This window comes from Mesoplodon mirus (assembly GCF_964341445.2).
Source record: "Mesoplodon mirus genome assembly, chromosome: 10".
NCBI lineage: Eukaryota > Metazoa > Chordata > Mammalia > Artiodactyla > Ziphiidae > Mesoplodon > Mesoplodon mirus.
This window is the reverse complement of record NC_138986.1, coordinates 3,776,911-3,793,885: the sequence shown is the minus strand read 5'-3', so window position 1 is coordinate 3,793,885 and position 16,975 is coordinate 3,776,911. Positions and strand designations below refer to the sequence as shown.

Below are 16,975 nucleotides of genomic sequence, written 5' to 3'. Positions count from 1 at the left end.
GGAAGGAGCTGGTGAGGCATCAGGAGACAAGGACCACACATGAACTATGGCAGCAAATATTCAGTAAAGAGCAGCTTAACAACAGTGTTGGAAACTAGAGATGCTTGTGGGACATTTTCTTACTTTCATTTTGCTGTCATAACGAATTACCACAAACTTAGTATCATAACACAAATTTATTATCTCTGTTCTGTAGGGCAGAAATCTGAGTGGCTTTTGGACTCTGCTCAGGGTCTCACTGGGCTGAAATCAAGGTGCAGGCTGGGCTGCCTTCCTTTCTGGAGCTCCAGAGCACAAACTCCTTCCACGATCATTCAGGTCATTGGCAGAATCCGGTGCCTCGAGGTTGTAGGACTGAAGTCCCATTCCCTTGCAGGCTGTCAGCAGGGTCCACTCTCAGCTCCTAGGCATCTCTCTCTAGTCCCTGCATCTGGACCCTCCACGTCACAGCTCCCAATGGTCCTGAATTCTTCTCAGGCTTAGAATCACAGAACTCTGTCCTCCCTTTCTGCCACCTCTCCCTTCTGACTTCAGCCAGGGAAAGTTCTCTGCTTTTAAGGCTCATGTGATTAGACTGGGCCCACCCACCTAATTCAAGATAATCTCCCTATTTTAAGGTCTGTAACCTGCCGACTCAGACACCTAAGTGTCAGCCTCCAGGGGGACACTGGCTGGATACACTATAATCTTGAACTCGCAGGAAAGATTGGGGTGATGCATACAAAGCCAAGAGCCATCAGTGTAAGGGATCTCATCTACCAGCAGAGAGTGAAGAGAGAGAGAGGGCCGATTCTGAGCGAAGCAGACACGCGAGGACTGGGGTTACAGAAGGACAGACCTGCAGAGATCATGGAGAACTGGTGGCCAGAGATACTGCAGAAAACAAGAAACGTGTGTGCCTCCCCCGCCCACCCCTCACTGTTGCCTTTACCTGGAGTGTCCTTCATGAGTATAAAGCCCATTGTCATTAAAAGTGTCAATTGTTATAAATTATGGAAGCACAAATGGGGTTTCTTTGATTCAGACAGGTTTCCAGTGCTCAGGAAATATGAAGAAATAGGTTCTACTTAAGACTTGCAGGATTGATTGTTACCTTACACTGTTCTGTGGGCTGGGTCTTCAGAAGTAATAACATATAGAGTTCATATTCATCCTATAGAAAGAAAAAAAGAGAAAAAAAGAAAGAAGGAAGAAAAGAAGCAAGGGAGAAAGGAGAGAAGAAAGAAAGACCCATTGGAAATGTGTTATGAGATTACAGTACAATGTAATATTATTTGCATATGTAAATAAAATGGAGGCTAAGGACGCCAGTTCAGATCATTTTTAAAAATGTAAGAATGCTCCTGCAATATATTAAATAGTATACACACTAAAATGTACAAAATCTCACCATCTTTAAAGCATATTTGAATATTAACTATTGATGACTTCAGGATAGAATCACAAAATACCTTGACACACATACAACATATGACCTCCTGCCACTAGGATGCTCCATGGATTTGGGTCCTACTGACCTTCCAGAGATGGAGATGTTCTCTGGAGGGCAGACCACCACACCCTGCTTTTAAGCCTTGCCTGTTTTGAGGACTTGGACAATAGCAGACTCCACAAGCAACCTAATTCCAACCCAGCTATGATATGATGGTCACTTTCACCATGAAATCACAACAAACTTATAACTCCTTAAAGATTCATATAAAATTATATATGCATAATCATAGAAGTTTCTGTGTTAGATATGTGCAGTTTATAAGAATTTATCTACAATTAGGAAGCTTTAGTATAAATATATGGGCTTCAGGAGTGAGCTAGTTGGGTGTTTATCTCACGTGACCCATTTATGACTCATGTGGCTGTAGGCACATTCCTTCAAGTCTCCGTGAATGATTTTCCTCATGTGTAGAACAGACACCATGATACTCGACAGAATTTCTGTGAGGCTTGAGCTTATGTGTGCAAAAAATCATGCACGGCTCTCAATTGTTATCTGGGAAAAGCATGTTTCTCTTCCCTTAATTTCTTTCAAGATATCACCAAATATCAAAGAACTATTGCAAATATCTTCAAAGACTTCTCCAAAGACCTGTAGTCTGTTGAACTCTTCAGGGTCACAGCCACATATTTTCTGGAGCTTCTGGAGGAAAAAGAGAACCAGTCCGTTTCAGGATGACTTCGTTTTTCTTTCTGATTACTTTCTCAGGTTGAGGAATGAGACACCCCATGGGGCTTTCTATCAGGGGGCACAGGTCCCGCCCCCCAGCTTTGGGTCTCAGCAGAGCTGAGTGCCAAACCACCTGGGGCTGAGAACCTATGTTTGCCTGATTTTTCTTTATTTATTCCCTTGCATCCTGTGAATCAGGGATTCACTCTCTGCCTCTACAGTGTCCTCAAGGTCCTTCTCCTTCTATCAGTCCTCTCAGCCAAAAATCTCATCACTGTTTGGTTATTTCATATGTAGACTCTTCCCTGCATCCTCACCCTTCCCATCACTCAGTACCACTCTCAGCCCTCGGTCATTCACAGCAGCATGTCCCACGATGCCAAACTACCTTCTACAGACCTCCTAGCTCCTACTCGGATTTCATCTGCATCCTCACCTCTCTCCTCGCCCTCTCTTCACATTCTTCCATAGTGAGTTAGGCAAACCTCTTCCTCAGGTGCTTCTGCTGTCCCAGGGATACTTGCTTGACTGCAGCATCCATTGCTATCCATTATGAAATCACCTCCAAGGCACCACTTTCCAAACTTAACTTTCTTTGATTTCACCCTGTTACCATCTACATCACGTGGGATATTCTCAGCCCTTTTCCATCCTAGCTGGGAAAGTAAGTGAGGCGTCAGAGAGCCAGCCTCCGCCCACAACCTTTAGACTCCCAGGACCGGCACGGGTACCGATAGCATCTCAGAACTGCCCTCCTCACCTGCCCCAACTTCTTTTCATGGCGCATCACTACCTTGCTCCCAGTGAAGTCACTCTTCAAGACATCTTGCTTTGCAAGAACTTGTTTCTGGAAACTCAAGAACTTCCTATACTTGTCTGCTTTTGTTATGCCAGCCAAGTGTGAGCTGAGGTCCTGGAACTCGTCCCTGCCTGGGGGGCACATCACACACTCACGGCTGGACTTCACTTCTTTGTAGTTCAGAACCTTCATCTTGGGCCATCTTAGCTCTTCTCTCTTTGGCCGTTCAGGCGAACCTTCCTCTCTCAAACCCTTCTTTGGAATCAAATCCTCCTCCGAAGTGTGGGAACCATGTGTCAGAGGGTTCAAATACCTGAAGAGTGGTGTGTTCTCGGCATCGTTTGGGCCCACAGCTGTGTTGATGGTAAAATAAGCTAAAGCATCTTTCATCTTTTTAATCTTCTTATCAGATGGCTTTTCTACTCCAAAGACGTTTGCCTCCTTGGGCCTGTTGGCATTGGGCCAGTGATACAGGATTGTCTCCAGAGGCCTGTAGAGCTTGCTGGGGTTCAGGTGTCCGGAGGTGTACATGTAGACATCATCTCTGTGGTCTTTCTGGAGTTTGTTCAGAAGCGTCCTTAGATTGCACAGAGTCTTAATACCTGGTGTCTCACAGTGTTTCCACCTTAGGTAAACTGGTCAGGAAAGACAAGAAGAGTATTAAATACCACTCTAACTCCACAAAGAGGCTGTAAGAGGGCTGTGTGCAGTTGCTGAGCTGGCATATACCTCTCCCAGAGCAGGAGCCCACACATACAGAGAGGAGAGAGTACAGGCCAGCCTGACTGCAGACGAAGGGTGAACCAGGGCACGTGATGGGTAATTGCCATCAGAAAGCCCAGGACCCGCAAAGCCAGGAAGAAGGAAAAGGGGATTTTGATCCAGCAGGGAATTTCTTACTCTCTTAGCAAAGGCTCTAGAAGAAAAATCTAAAGGCATGATCATAATTCTTAATGACACTTAAAGACAGCTATGCTAGGGAATAAATAAAGGTGTTTTTCTTTCTCCCTTAAAACTAAACATCACAGGAGTCCCTGAGCAAACCGATCCATGACTGATGAGGTGTTCACACATCCCCCGCCCCATGTAGGAAGATAATGAACCACAGAGGGAAACCTGTGGCTGTGTTGACAGGGGCCCCAGCTCCCCCCACAAAGGGTCCCGGAGGTAGGAGTCCGTTCGGGCACTGGGAAACGCCGGCCTTCTGAATCAGTTCCCTAACTGTGTGAGCTCAAAGATCTTACATAACCTCTCTGAAGCAGTCCCTTCCTCTGCACAGTCAGGAGAACTGTCCTACTCTGAAGGGCCGACTGCCAACCAAATAGAACTGCTTTTGGCAAACAAGTACATGGATGAGTAGATACTCCATAAAGGTCACTTATTTTTATCAAAGGACTGCAGTCCAGGGAACACCTTCTCAACGCTTCTGGTAGGAGAGGAGTAGGCCCAGACTCCCACATGACACGGGGGAGGGGCTTTCTTCCTGGGCTGTCGCTGAGATGCTCATAGAGCAGCAGGCCTGGTGCACGACCTTCCCAGAGAATGCTGAAGGAATCAGCCAGCAGACATTGTATCACTGCCTTGTTACCTGAGCTGGGAGGGGCCCTGGGAACAAGACAGTGAACCAGGCCCATTGGGGCCCTCGAAGGCCTGGCCTGAGCTCTCAGAGGCCCAGGATTCACCTACATCCACACCTGCCACACCCCTCAATCCACACGACAGGCCCACCTGTAACTAGGCCCCTTTGGTGACAGGGAAGCCAAGGGGAGTTTTGTGATCAACTCAAGTCCCGGCACCTGACAAGTGGCAGCGTTGGTTTCTGAATGCAGCATTTTTACCCTAACTGTTGGGTTCTTCCCTCATTCCACAAGGGCTTGAGCAAAGGGGGCCAGGACAGAGCTTTCTGGGACCCACACCAAACCCCTGCCTCTGGCCAATCCACGTCTGAAAGCAAGACCATAAATCGGGACGTGTCATTGTCTCCATTGCCACCTAAGATAAGAAATGAGAGACCAGAGGGTATGAGGAGGCGTAACAGCGTCTCGTGCTGTGTGATGAACCCCCCTACATCCAGAAGTTTCACACCCCCAGACTAGCTCACTACTCCATGGTTGGCACTTCAGCCTGCAGGCTGAGCTCCCCACTCCAGGATCACATCCAGGATATCAGGGTGTGGGCCTAGCTGGGTCCTTGGAGGCTTTGAGGGGAAATCTGACCCTGGGCTCAGTCCTGTTGGGACAGAAGCCAGTTTCTTGCAGGTGTTGGACTGAGGTCCTCACTTCCTAGTTGGCCTTTGGCAGGGGTCACTCTTGGCTCCTGGGACCACCCACCTTCCTGGCCATACAGGCCACCTTCATCCCTGAGCCAGCAAGGGCACTCTGCATACTTCCCATGCCCTTGACCTCTGGACCTCTGACTCTTCCCCTGTGACGACCTCATGTGATTAGGTCAGGCCCACCCAGCACTCTCCCTGCCGTGGGGTCACTGGTTCCATGGGTCACGGTGCAACCGCAGAGTGCTTGCCTCATGTTCAGTCCTGGGATCTGTGCTGGGCACGTACAGCAGGAGGCAGGGAACTCGGGCCACCCCAGGGCTCTGCCCACCCCAAACCAAGCCTGGGCTCTGGGCTTGGGCTCTTGCTCTCTGACCAAGCCCAGAGCCCAGGCTCCCTTTGCACTGTCACAGGTGGAAAAGAATCATCCTTTCCCTCCTGTGTGGTTGGATCCTGGAGCAAACACTTCTAGCAATGGGATCCTTGAGAATTTCCTTGCCGAGTAGTTTTGTACTTCAGAGAAACCAGTTAAGAAATGTTAAAAAAAAGTTTTTCAGCCAGAATTCCTTTTTTCTTTTTTCTTTTTGTTTAACCTTTTATTTTATATTGGAATATAGTTGATTAACAATGTTGTGATAGTTTCAGGTGTACAGCAAAGTGATTCAGTTATACATACACATGTATCTATTCTTTTTCAAATTCTTTTCCCATTTAGGTTACATAATATTGAGCCGAGTTCCCTGAGCTATACAGTAGGTCCTTGTTGGTTATCCATTTTAAATATAGCAGTGTGTACTTGTCAATCCAAGCCTGTTTCTGTTTTGTAAATAAGTTCACTTGTATCAAGGAAATGTTAAAATATTAATAGAACAAGTTTTCAAGACAGATAATCATAATTCATCAAATGCACCAACACGTAAAGAAAGCACTAAAAAAACATTGCATCAGTTGGGCTTCTCCAGAGAAACAGAACCAGCAGGATGAATATACAGAAACAGAGATTTATTGTAAGGAATTGGCTCACACAGTTATGCAGTCTGGAGAGTCCAAAATCTTCAGGGTAGGTAGCAGGCTAGAGACAGAGTACACGTCCAAATACCTTCTGCTGGAGGATTTTCTCTTGCTTGTGGGAGTTCAGTTTTTGGTCTATTAAGATCTTCAACTGATTAGATGAGGCCCACCCACACTATGGAGGGGAATTTGTTTTATTCAAAGGCTCCTTACTTAAACGTTCATCTCATCCAAAAACACCCTCAACAGAAACATCCAGCATGTTTGACCAAATATCCAGCACTGTAGCCCACCTAAGTTGACACATAAAATTCACCATCACACACATTAGACCCACTCTTTTTGGAAAATCGGAGGAAGTGACTTAATTGTTGTGTTTTCCTTTGTTTATTCTATTTCCAAAAATGAGTTAGAGCCACCAGCAAATTAATTAGTAAAATCACTTTCCTACTTAGAATTTGTTTTCCTTAGTTTGCAGGAAGACTTGTTTCACTAGACTTAGAGAACCCAGATTCCTGTTTCTCTCTGCCAAGATCTTATGATAAGTACCAAGGGTTCCATTTCAGCAATGAATATTTTAACGATTTTTCTAACTGTAAACATTGTGATTTGCATATCCTGCCATCTCAAGCTGACAACCAAGAAAAAGAAGTTGAAAAGGTTCATGGAAAATGTGACTCTTTACAAAATGATCAAGGAATAAATTTGCTTTAAGTAAAACCAAACCAACTTTTTGAATAGATACTGATAAGGCAGATATAGTAATAGGTTTTGGGGACTAGATTTGAATTAACAGATATTTCAACCATTGTTAGCATTTGCTATTTTTAAACACGGGGTGTTGTTTTTCAGTAATTCACCTTTTTCAGAATAGAAGCAACAGGTCTTTAACATCAAAATGATTAGAAATCACTGCCCTGTGTTATCTGAACTCTGGGAACCCTAGCATCCCATGGAAAGCTTGTTGGTCTCTTTCTAGAACATCCTACACCACCTGTGTTTTCTGTGCTCTATCTCCCTCACTTCCATCCTGAAGTCAGCAAATATCCTGGAATGTGTTAGTAGCAAGAATTCAGAGAACAGGCCAGGCCAGGTGGGGTGCCAGGCTTCAGACAGCCCCGTCCCTCCCTGTGTTCTGTGGTCCCCTACCAACTCCTAACAGAGCCTACATGGGGCATCTTTCCATCCATGTGGACCCTCTCCTTCTGGCTATTTTTCTCTGCCCCATCTTATCCACCTGGAGGATATTTAAAAACTCCTCTCAAGATTGTCAACTTTCTTTCCTGAGCCCAGCAGATGGCATTGGGACTGTTCCCATACACTTCTGTTATGACTCTTAAATTTCCTCAAGGGAAAGAACTATGTTGTATTCACACTAGCATCTTTGGGAAAAGATCAGGGGTAATTGTTTAGTTTAAAGAATAAATGTGGAAAAGAAGTAATGTTTTCAGAATTTTAAATAATAATTTAGAATTTTATTCTGTACCACACACTGTGCTCTCTCTCTTAGGGGATAAAGCAGATGTCCCACCAGGAATCTTAAAGTCCGATAAGGAAGAAGATATGAACACCTGTGATAAGGGAGAATACAGGTGCTGTGGGAGAAGCACACATTACAGTGTTGACTGAGAAAGGAAAAAGAGATCTTATGTCAATTACCTTTCTTAGGTTGGCTGAGAGTGGAAGGCAGAGTAATGGTGCCTCAAAGATGTCCACCTCCTAAGCCATGCTCCTGACAAAAGGAGTTTGCAGATTTAATTGAAGTTATAACCTTAAAATAAAGAGATTTTTCTGAATTTTCTGGGTCCAGTCTAATAAATCCCTAAAAGCAGAGAACTTTCCCTGGCTGAAGTCAGAAAAGAGAGGTGGCAGAAAGGGAGGGCAGAGTTCTGTGATTCTAAGCCTGAGAAGAATTCAGGACCATTGGGAGCTGTGACGTGGAGGGTCCAGATGCAGGGACTAGAGAGAGGCGCCTAGGAGCTGAGAGTGGACCCTGCTGACAGCCTGCAAGGGAATGGGACTTCAGTCCTACAACCTCGAGGCACCGGATTCTGCCAATGACCTGAATGATCGTGGAAGGAGTTTGTGCTCTGGAGCTCCAGAAAGGAAGGCAGCCCAGCCTGCACCTTGATTTCAGCCCAGTGAGACCCTGAACAGAGGCCACCTGAGCTCACCCAGATTTCTGCCCTACAGAACAGAGATAATAAATTTGTGTTGCTTTAAGCTGTGGTAATCCGTTATAGGAGCAGCAGAAAACTAATGCACTGGGACAGTGAGTGGAATGTAGGTTTAGTTGATCTGTGATAGGAAGGGTGGGACAGTGATGACAGGGTGGCGGAAGCTAGTGGCCAGCAGAAGGGGCGGCAACATCCCTAGACAGAATTGGCATTTCAAGGACAGCAAGCATTGCAAGGAGAGGTGACAGGTGACCACCCAGAGCCCACCATCTCCCTCCCCGAGGGACCCCAAACGGAAGGAAGCAGTGACACCTCCCAACCTTATGGAGTAGAACGACGTCAGTTTCTTTACTTGCCTATTAGAGAAAGGATGACCTCCAGGGCTGACCGACTGTAGAATTACCACCGCTGTCCCATGCACCTCCCACGGCTGGAATGTGGGCATCTCAGCCTCGCTGGCGCCGAACACCGACTCTGGCCTTCTACCCACTTTACCTGGTAGGGATTTGCCTGGCACCTAATTTTTCTTCCTACTTTTAATTTACAGATTATGTACTTATTAAGAAATACAAAAATAAGGTGAGATGCTCTTCTATGTCCAACCAGCGAGTTGTACTTTTTACACGTGAAATGAAGTTACTTTATGAATTTAATTCTGTAGGGAAGCTCCTGAGAGTCAGGGGTCTTAACACGGATGTTCCAGCAAAGTGGGCTTGGATGTTCTGCCTCAACCTCGTGAGCTCTACTCTGGGCGCCCAACTCCTACCCTCCCACCCCCCACGGGAACAACACTGACACCCTCACGGGACACAAAGAAACAGGCATTTTGTGCAAAACTGTCTGAATGATCTGTACGATGGAGGCAACACACCTGGAAGCAGACAGGAGCTTGACAAGAGCTAAAGTAGCACAATTAGAAATGCTTCTCACTCCTAGTGTTGAGAACACTTGCCCAGGGAGGGGACTGACACGATCATTTATATTCTTTATAAAGAAGAGGGTTTTTCTTAAACACAATTAGTATGTTGAGTAATTGCACGCAGAAGAAATAGTCAAAGAACTTACAAAATCACGTTTTAAGCAGGGGACATTTCCAAGACACTTTTGCACTCACACCGGCTGCTGTTCGCCTTTATTTGTTAAGTTGGGCGATTCCTGCAGTGCGTTGATTGGGCCATATCCCTGAGACCAATCCCAGTGTGCATGTGGGGGAAGCTCTCGTTCTGGTTGAAAGTCTCCATGAGGCATTTGAGGACGGTCAGAAATATGGCCCACTTCTGATGAACCTAGGGGCAGGACAGGAATAAAGACGCAGATGTAGAGAATGGACTTGAGGACACGGGAAGGGGGAAGGGTAAGCTGGGATGAAGTGAGAGAGTGGCATGGACATATGTACACTACCAAATGTAAAATAGAGAGCTAGTGGGAAGCAGCCGCATAGCACAGGGAGATCAGCTCCTGCTTTGTGACCACCTAGAGGGGTGGGATAGGGAGGGTGGGAGGGAGACACAAGAGGGAGGGGATATGGGGATATATGTATATGCATAACTGATTCACTTAGTTATAAAGCAGAAAGTAACACACCATTGTAAAGCAATTATACTCCAATAAAGATGTTAAAAAAAATTAAAATATAAATAAATAAATAAATAAATAATTTAAAAAAGAAATATGGCCCAGCCACCCTTGAACTAGACTCATTACCTTGTTGAAGAAACAGTAATAGTAATAGCAAATTTAACAAGTACTTACATTTGGTATCCTAAGCGCTTTACATGCACTAGCTCATTTAGTCCTCACCACGGCCCCAGGAGCTAGGTGCTCTTACCATCCCCTTTTGCAGATGTGGACACTGAGACACAGGTGGTTAATCAGGTGTGCACGGTTCCTGGAAAGCTGCTTCCACAGCCCGTGGTCTCACTTGCCCACTAACCAATGCACAGAGGCCAGTACAAACGCACTTGGAAGTAATAAAATCCCATTAAAATATTTTATAATTCAGACTGCTTCAATCCAACAAGTTTTCTCTCTGTCCCAAATTCATCTGAATCATCGTTTTCATGCATGCTGTGTGATGAGAAAGCAAGGGCTTCAGAGTCCGAAGACCCAGGGCGAAGTCTGCCCCCCATTTGTAAAATCACAGTAACCCAGCCTCCAGAGAGATGAATCTAAATCAGAGATGGGGAAGCACTTTGTACGCAGCGGTGTGGAGCTCCTGTGCTTTGTGGTTGTTTAGCGAGACTGTGGAAGGGCCATGTGCTAAAAAAAATCCTGAAATGTGGTTTTTTAAAAAAGAACACACTAACAGCATCTAGAAATGTCCCCCATCCTCCCTCTTCCCAGAAGACACACACACACACACACACACACACACACATCTGACCTCTTTCTCTGCCTTTTATTATTGGATTTTCTGAGAAGTTTCCAATCCCCAAATCCAATCCTAAACCTTGGTGATCCAGGAGCTGAGTTGCAGCCACAAGAAAGGATTTGATTCTTCACACTGGGTTAGAGAAGCTGGGTTCCTAGGCAATCAAACATCAAACACCAAACACAAAACGCTCAATGTCCACTTACATTCAGGCTCCAAATCCTCAGCCATCACCTTCCCACTGCAGCTGCTGAGGCTGGGAGTTGCCCTGGAGACAGACAAACATTCCAAGTCCCTCCCCCAGGGCTCCTCTGTTGCCGGGCAACCAGGGTACACAGCCCCCTGCCAAGGGATCTCTCCTCTGACCTCCTCATATGCCTCTGGCCTTCTTGAACAGGGAGTACTAGGTTTGCTTGCCTGTTTTCCTTTTTAAAATAAAACCCTTTTGGTGATTTGCAAAACATCAAAATGTCCTTGCACTCTTTAATTCCTTTCCGAAGCCCAGGAAGCCAAAGGTAAGTGGCCTTTCGTTGGGCATCTTCTATGGAGATGTACAGATTGTACAGTGCACGACCCATCCAACTGTACCTGGAGTTCTAGTGCATAGTAGGTGCCAGTCTCTAAATGATCATTTAGTCATTTTAGTGTTATTATCCCGAAGTTCCTAGTAGGAAATTGTGATCATGTGAGGTGAAGTAACCTGCCGGAGATCAGTTAGCAGGGAACAAAAGCATATAAATTCACGTTTGGCTGCAAAGTCGGTGCTTTTTCATCAGGCTACCCCATATGTCAAGGGAGGAAACTCTAAAACCCTCTAAGATTCTTATCTTTGAACACTGTATTTGATTTAAATTTCTTCCAGGCAGAGGGAATTCAGTGCAGTGGAATGCTGGCTCCTCTATTCTCAGGAGAGGTCACGCTGAGCAGCCCTCACGACTCACCAGCTCCAGATGACAAAGGTGACAAATCTGACCTTACAGAATTGGGAGGATGAAGTCAGTGCCTGTGAAAGATTCAGGGCACATGGTATTTTTCTTTTCTTTCCACTGATGCTGGCCGGACACTTTAAATGTGAGCCTTTCTGAAACCATGAAGTTGTCATGACCCTAGCAAGCTCAGATGGCTCCCTAATGCGGTGTATTTGAATTTAACCTGGAAAAAGGTAACGAAAGTGTTTACTGATCTTCTGTCTCCAATGTTCACAGTATTTAGGCATCCAACCGTAACGAGAAATGCTGGCAGGAAATGCCCACATTACACGAGGCTAGCTAAGCATTGACCCAGGAGAGGAAAGTTCCCTCCTTCAGTCAATTATAAATTAAGAGCAAACGTGTGGCAATGCAGGTTGCCATGTTACCGACTACTGGAGATGAAACAGTGAGCTCTTCTGCTCAGAACTGCTTAGTGGTTTAGTAAAAGGGCCGATTATTTTTGTAGACAGAGCACGCCACCTTTTCCACCCTGTAGGGGCAGGCAGTCAGGTGACAGAGGTGTCCCCCCTCCGCCCCACAGGAAGGCTGAAGCGACAGGGCTCCGAGGCCATGGTAGAGACAGCTGGGGGGTGTCAGCCCCGGCTGGTGGGCGGCCTCCAGGTTCAGCCAGGGCTCATTCTTCGTGGACATGCACAGTCTTGGTTTAGATCAGAAAGAAAACGATACATTTGTCCCCAAGACCTAAGTTTCTCCCAAGTCAAGTCTTATGGACACACATACAGTAAATTAACCTACCCCTTACACACTACAGTTCAGGGAGTCGTTGGTCAAATCAATAGCAAGCCTTAGAAGCCCACCTGCGGCTCTCCGATTGCTAAATATTTCAACGAAGTGTCTGAAGCAGAAATGTATTTAAGTATTACGTTGTGGGCGCAACGAACGGATCTGCCAGAACCACAGGGGTCTTCCTGGAGGCCAGACGTCTGTGTAAGAATCAACAATGGCTCACCTTGGAGTTATTTCTACCGGGACGGATGGTCTATTTTGTGTTTCAGCTCTAGGTGGCGCTAGAGCACATCTTAAAACACGACGGAACGCAGGTGAGATGCAGCCGTCCCAGCTCGTGTCCGCGCATCCTCCATCCTACTCCGCGTCCAGAAAGAAAAAGAATATTGTCTGCTCTTGTCACTTTGCCAAGACTGCAGAGGTGCACGATTTATTCCCTGAAGATTCAGAGTGGAGAAGAGACAGACAACTTAGGGGACGGACGCGGTGATCTGAGCTTTGCGGAGACCAGAGGAAAAGGCGCAGAGGAGGCAGTGGTCGAGGACACCAGACCGAAGTGCCGGGGGCGGGAGGAGAGCCTCGGGTGGGTCAGAACAGCCAATGGCTTGGAGAGGCAATTGGTCAAAAATAAACATTTTCCGTGATTAGAATTCATTGAGCAGAAATGGGCAAAGTTGAACCGACTTTTTAAACATCTTTGTGGCCTCTCAGCTCTGGAGGCGTGAAACAGAGATGCCTAGAGGGAACTTGAGATTAGACGGAAATTACATGCCAGCCCGAGGGGGGAAGACGCGGAAATGTAGGGAGGCTGAGAGCTGCCGGGTGCACGGGGCAGCGTCAAGAGGGAAATTCTGTTTGGTCCCGCAGGTGGCAAGGAGTTGTTGGAAGAGTTTACACAGTAGAGAGGCGAGCACAGGTTTCCGTGTGAGAAGCATAACTCTGGTGCTGTACTGGAGACGGTGACGGGGCAGTAGTGAGAGTCAAGACGGGCATTTCCAGGTCCACACACTGAAAGGAGGGCTGGCTGCAAGTCCACCCGAGTCCCACCCCCTCCTGACGTGGAGGAAGGAGAGCCTCACCCATCAAAGGCCCACAGCGTGGGGTTTTGCGCTGCCTTGCGTGCTTGCCTTTTTGGGGTCCGCACCCCACCTGTGGGTCTTCCCCTCTGCCCCACCTTTCTCTCCTTCTCCCTCCCTCCCTCCCTCCCTCCACCTGATGGAACATTTCCATCGGGAAAACAAATGTGCTCTCGTTTTTTCCAATCTAAATATATATGAAAGCAAACCTTTGCTGTGACTCCACTTCTTTCTAAGGCAAAGGCGCCCTCGCACTTATTATTACTTTTTTACAACTTTATTGGAGTATAATTGCTTTACAATGGTGTGTTAGTTTCTGCTGTATAACAAAGTGAATCAGCTATAGGTAAACATTTATCCCCATGTCCCCTCTGTCTTGCGTCTCCCTCCCACCCTCCCTATCCCTCCCCTCTAGGTGGACACAAAGCACCAAGATGATCTCCCTGTGCTATGCGGCTGCTTCCCACTATCTATCTATTTTACACATGGTAGTGTATATATGTCCATGCCACTCTCTCACTTCATCCCAGATTACCCTTCCCCCTCCCCGTGTCCTCAAGTCCATTCTCTACGTCTGCATCTTTATTCCTGTCCTGCCCCTAGGTTCTTCAGAACCTTTTTTTTAAGATTCTATATATATGTGTTAGCATATGGTATTTTTATCTTTCTGACTTACTTCACTCTGTATGACAGACTCTATCTAGGTCCATCCACCTCACTACAAATAACTCAGTTGTGCTTCTTTTTATGGCTATTGTTGACGGAACAGGTAGTAGTCAGAGAACATTGCAGGCAGGGCAGTGGACTACCTGCTGAGGTGGGAAGATGCAGCGGAGCAGCCGCCAGGGTGACCCATAACAGTCCTGTCTCCACGCAGCTCACACCTTCTCACGTACAGCCTTGATTCTGCCCTAACGGTGCTTTTCTGCAGCATCACTTTAGTTTTAAGTGTTATTTGAGGGTAAAGTCACTACAAGACCCCAAAAGGTTGGAAATGTGCTGTATGCCTTAAACGTACACAGTGCTAAATGTCCATTATATCCCAGTATAACTGAAGGAAAAATATTTTTTAAAGTGCCTGATGGGGCTTCCCTGGTGGCGCAGTGGTTGAGAGTCTGCCTGCCGATGCAGGGGACGCGGGTTCGTGCCCTGGTCTGGGAAGATCCCACATGCTGCGGAGCGACTGGGCCCACAAATATTTTTAATGTTAGTGAAGTCTGATTGATCTATTTGTTTTATCGCTGATCGTTTTTGTGTCATATCTAAGCAACTGTTACCTACCCCAAGGTCACTTGATCAGGAATCTGCTAAAGTGCCACCTCGTTAGAGATATCCCTCGCTGTCCCTCACCTCCTGCCCTGCTCTTCTTCGTTCCAGCTGTCCCCATTTGACACGTCATGTACTGTCTGCCTTGCTCACTCCTCATCCGTCTTTCCACGCTTGCACGTACACTCCTTGAAAGCAGTGTTTCTCTTGTTTTCATTCATGGCTGGATGCCCAGTGCCTGGAACAGAGCCAGACCCGCGGTCAGAATTCACCACAGCTGGGGAAGTGACAGCGGAGCTATTCGAGCGCCCGAGTGACAGTACCACTGGCCAAAGCCCCCGGAGCAGGGGCTCCGGGCAGCTGGCTTCTGCAGCGCATATTGGAAGGATGCAAAAGGGCCAAAACAAAAGGCGGCACACACAGAAAGAGCAGAGATCCAAGGAGGACTTTGTGAGCTGGAGAGCTATTGACAAATAACAGTAAGCGCCCTGATGGAAGAAAGCACCGTCTTGCTGTGAGGGTCCGTGTTACGTGTCAATGCCTGAGCTGCGGGGACCAGATATTTGGCCGAACAGAAGTCTCGGCGCATCTGGGAGGCTGTCGCTGGATCAGGTGAGCACTGGAATCAGTACAGCATCAAGCGGATCACCTTCCCTAGTGGGGGTGGCCCCATCCAAGCTGCTGGGGGCCGGAATAGACAGAAGGCAGGGGTGGTGGGGTTGCTCCCTCTGCCTGACCCTGAGCCCGGACGCTGGTCTTCTCCTGCCCCTGGAATGAGACTGACACCATCGCTGCTCCTGGCTCCGAGGTCATAGGACTCAGACTAGAATTTAGAAGCTAAGCCACCAGCTCCCCTGGGTCCCCAGCTTGCAGGCGGCAGATGGTGGGGCTTGTCAGCCTCCGTAATTGCGTGAGCCAATCCTTCATAATAAACGCCTGTGTGTGTGTGTGTGTGTGTGTGTGTGTGTGTGTTAGGCTCCTACACAGAAACAGAGCCAGCGGGATATATATAGACATTCGTACGTACGTACAGACACGTGTAGGTGTATAGCCCACTGGCCCTGTTTCTCTGGGGAACCCTGACTCATACTCCTGGGCTGACTCAGTTGGACCGTGAATGTTAATAGGATATTGAATAAAAGTAGCACTTTTATTCTGAAAGAGAAGCAACGTTTACAAAGGGAATTTTAACACTTCTCTGAGTGAGGAAACTCCGCCTTGGTGATAGCGCCGCATTATGATTCGTCGACACTGCGATGCACAGACGCACATGTTCACTCTAGTAAATTCCATGTCACTCTCAGGCCGATGCTGGCAAAGTAGAAGTTAAATAAATCTCTAAACTATTGGAACGAAGAATTTGAAACCCAGAATAAGCTATATCAATATAGCAAAGACACATTTCACTGGCCCTGAATTCAGTGAAAAACAAATGTAACTATTTTTCTAGAGCTGTCTTTAACTTGCCTTGATTTCCTAATTCGTCCAATGTGGAAACTGAATTCAGGCATGATGGGGTCACTTGTACTAAACTTACTGTGTCCTGAAGTCCCTTGGGTTTTAAATCAGTCAAATTAAAAGCCTGTCTCCCTGCTCCATTCCACCTGAATGCTGGGTGTGGCTGCAGGGGGACCAGGGCAACGGGGTGGGTGCTGTCATGCGGGCTCAGGAGCGGGCTGTGCTGGGTTGTTGCCTGGTTGGGGGGCGAGTGGGGAACTATGGCTGCTCTGTCCTGCCTGGTCCTTGCCCATCTATCCTCAGTGATGTCCCCTGAGCCAGTCTGTGCTCCTCTGGTTGGTTTCTCGGAGGCAATGCCCCTCCCCTTTACCCCCTAACCACTCAGCACGTGCTGCCGTCACAGGCAGGAGGTCCGCGGGGCTGTGACCCTCCCCCCAGAGCAGGGCTGTGACCCCAGAGCGGGGCTGTGACCCTCCCCCCAGAGCGGGGCTGTGACCCCCAGAGCAGGGCGTGGGCTGCGTTCACCCGGTGGCCCAGGCAGCCCGCCCCGCAGGCTGATTTGAGGCTTCAGCTGCGACCTGCACCCACTCTCCGAGCTCTAGGAGAAAACTGGGCGCCAGGATCCTGTTGACCAGATTCCACAGAACTGGTCCGGGGTGAATC

At 47.4% G+C, this 16,975-nt stretch overlaps 1 protein-coding gene and 1 long non-coding RNA gene across 2 annotated transcripts in view; one reads left to right on the top strand and one right to left on the bottom strand.

Moving 5' to 3' along the window:
• LOC309810926 (uncharacterized protein C6orf118) overlaps nt 1–11,025 on the bottom strand; it is a gene marked incomplete at both ends in the record, with an annotated part of 31,037 nt that extends 20,012 nt beyond the window's left edge. Inside the window, 4 exons of the mRNA XM_082633249.1 lie at nt 1,094–1,153; nt 2,015–2,137; nt 2,925–3,598; nt 11,001–11,025. Coding sequence (XP_082489375.1) covers nt 1,094–1,153; nt 2,015–2,137; nt 2,925–3,598; nt 11,001–11,025 — 882 coding nt within the window. The remainder of the gene's footprint in view (nt 1–1,093; nt 1,154–2,014; nt 2,138–2,924; nt 3,599–11,000) is intronic.
• Nucleotides 11,026–11,204: 179 nt separating this feature from the next.
• On the top strand, nt 11,205–12,854 carry LOC309811401. Its single transcript, XR_014295157.1, has 3 exons — nt 11,205–11,309; nt 11,657–11,753; nt 12,782–12,854. It is a non-coding gene; the product is annotated as an uncharacterized lncRNA (long non-coding RNA).
• The last annotated feature ends 4,121 nt before the right edge of the window (nt 12,855–16,975 follow it).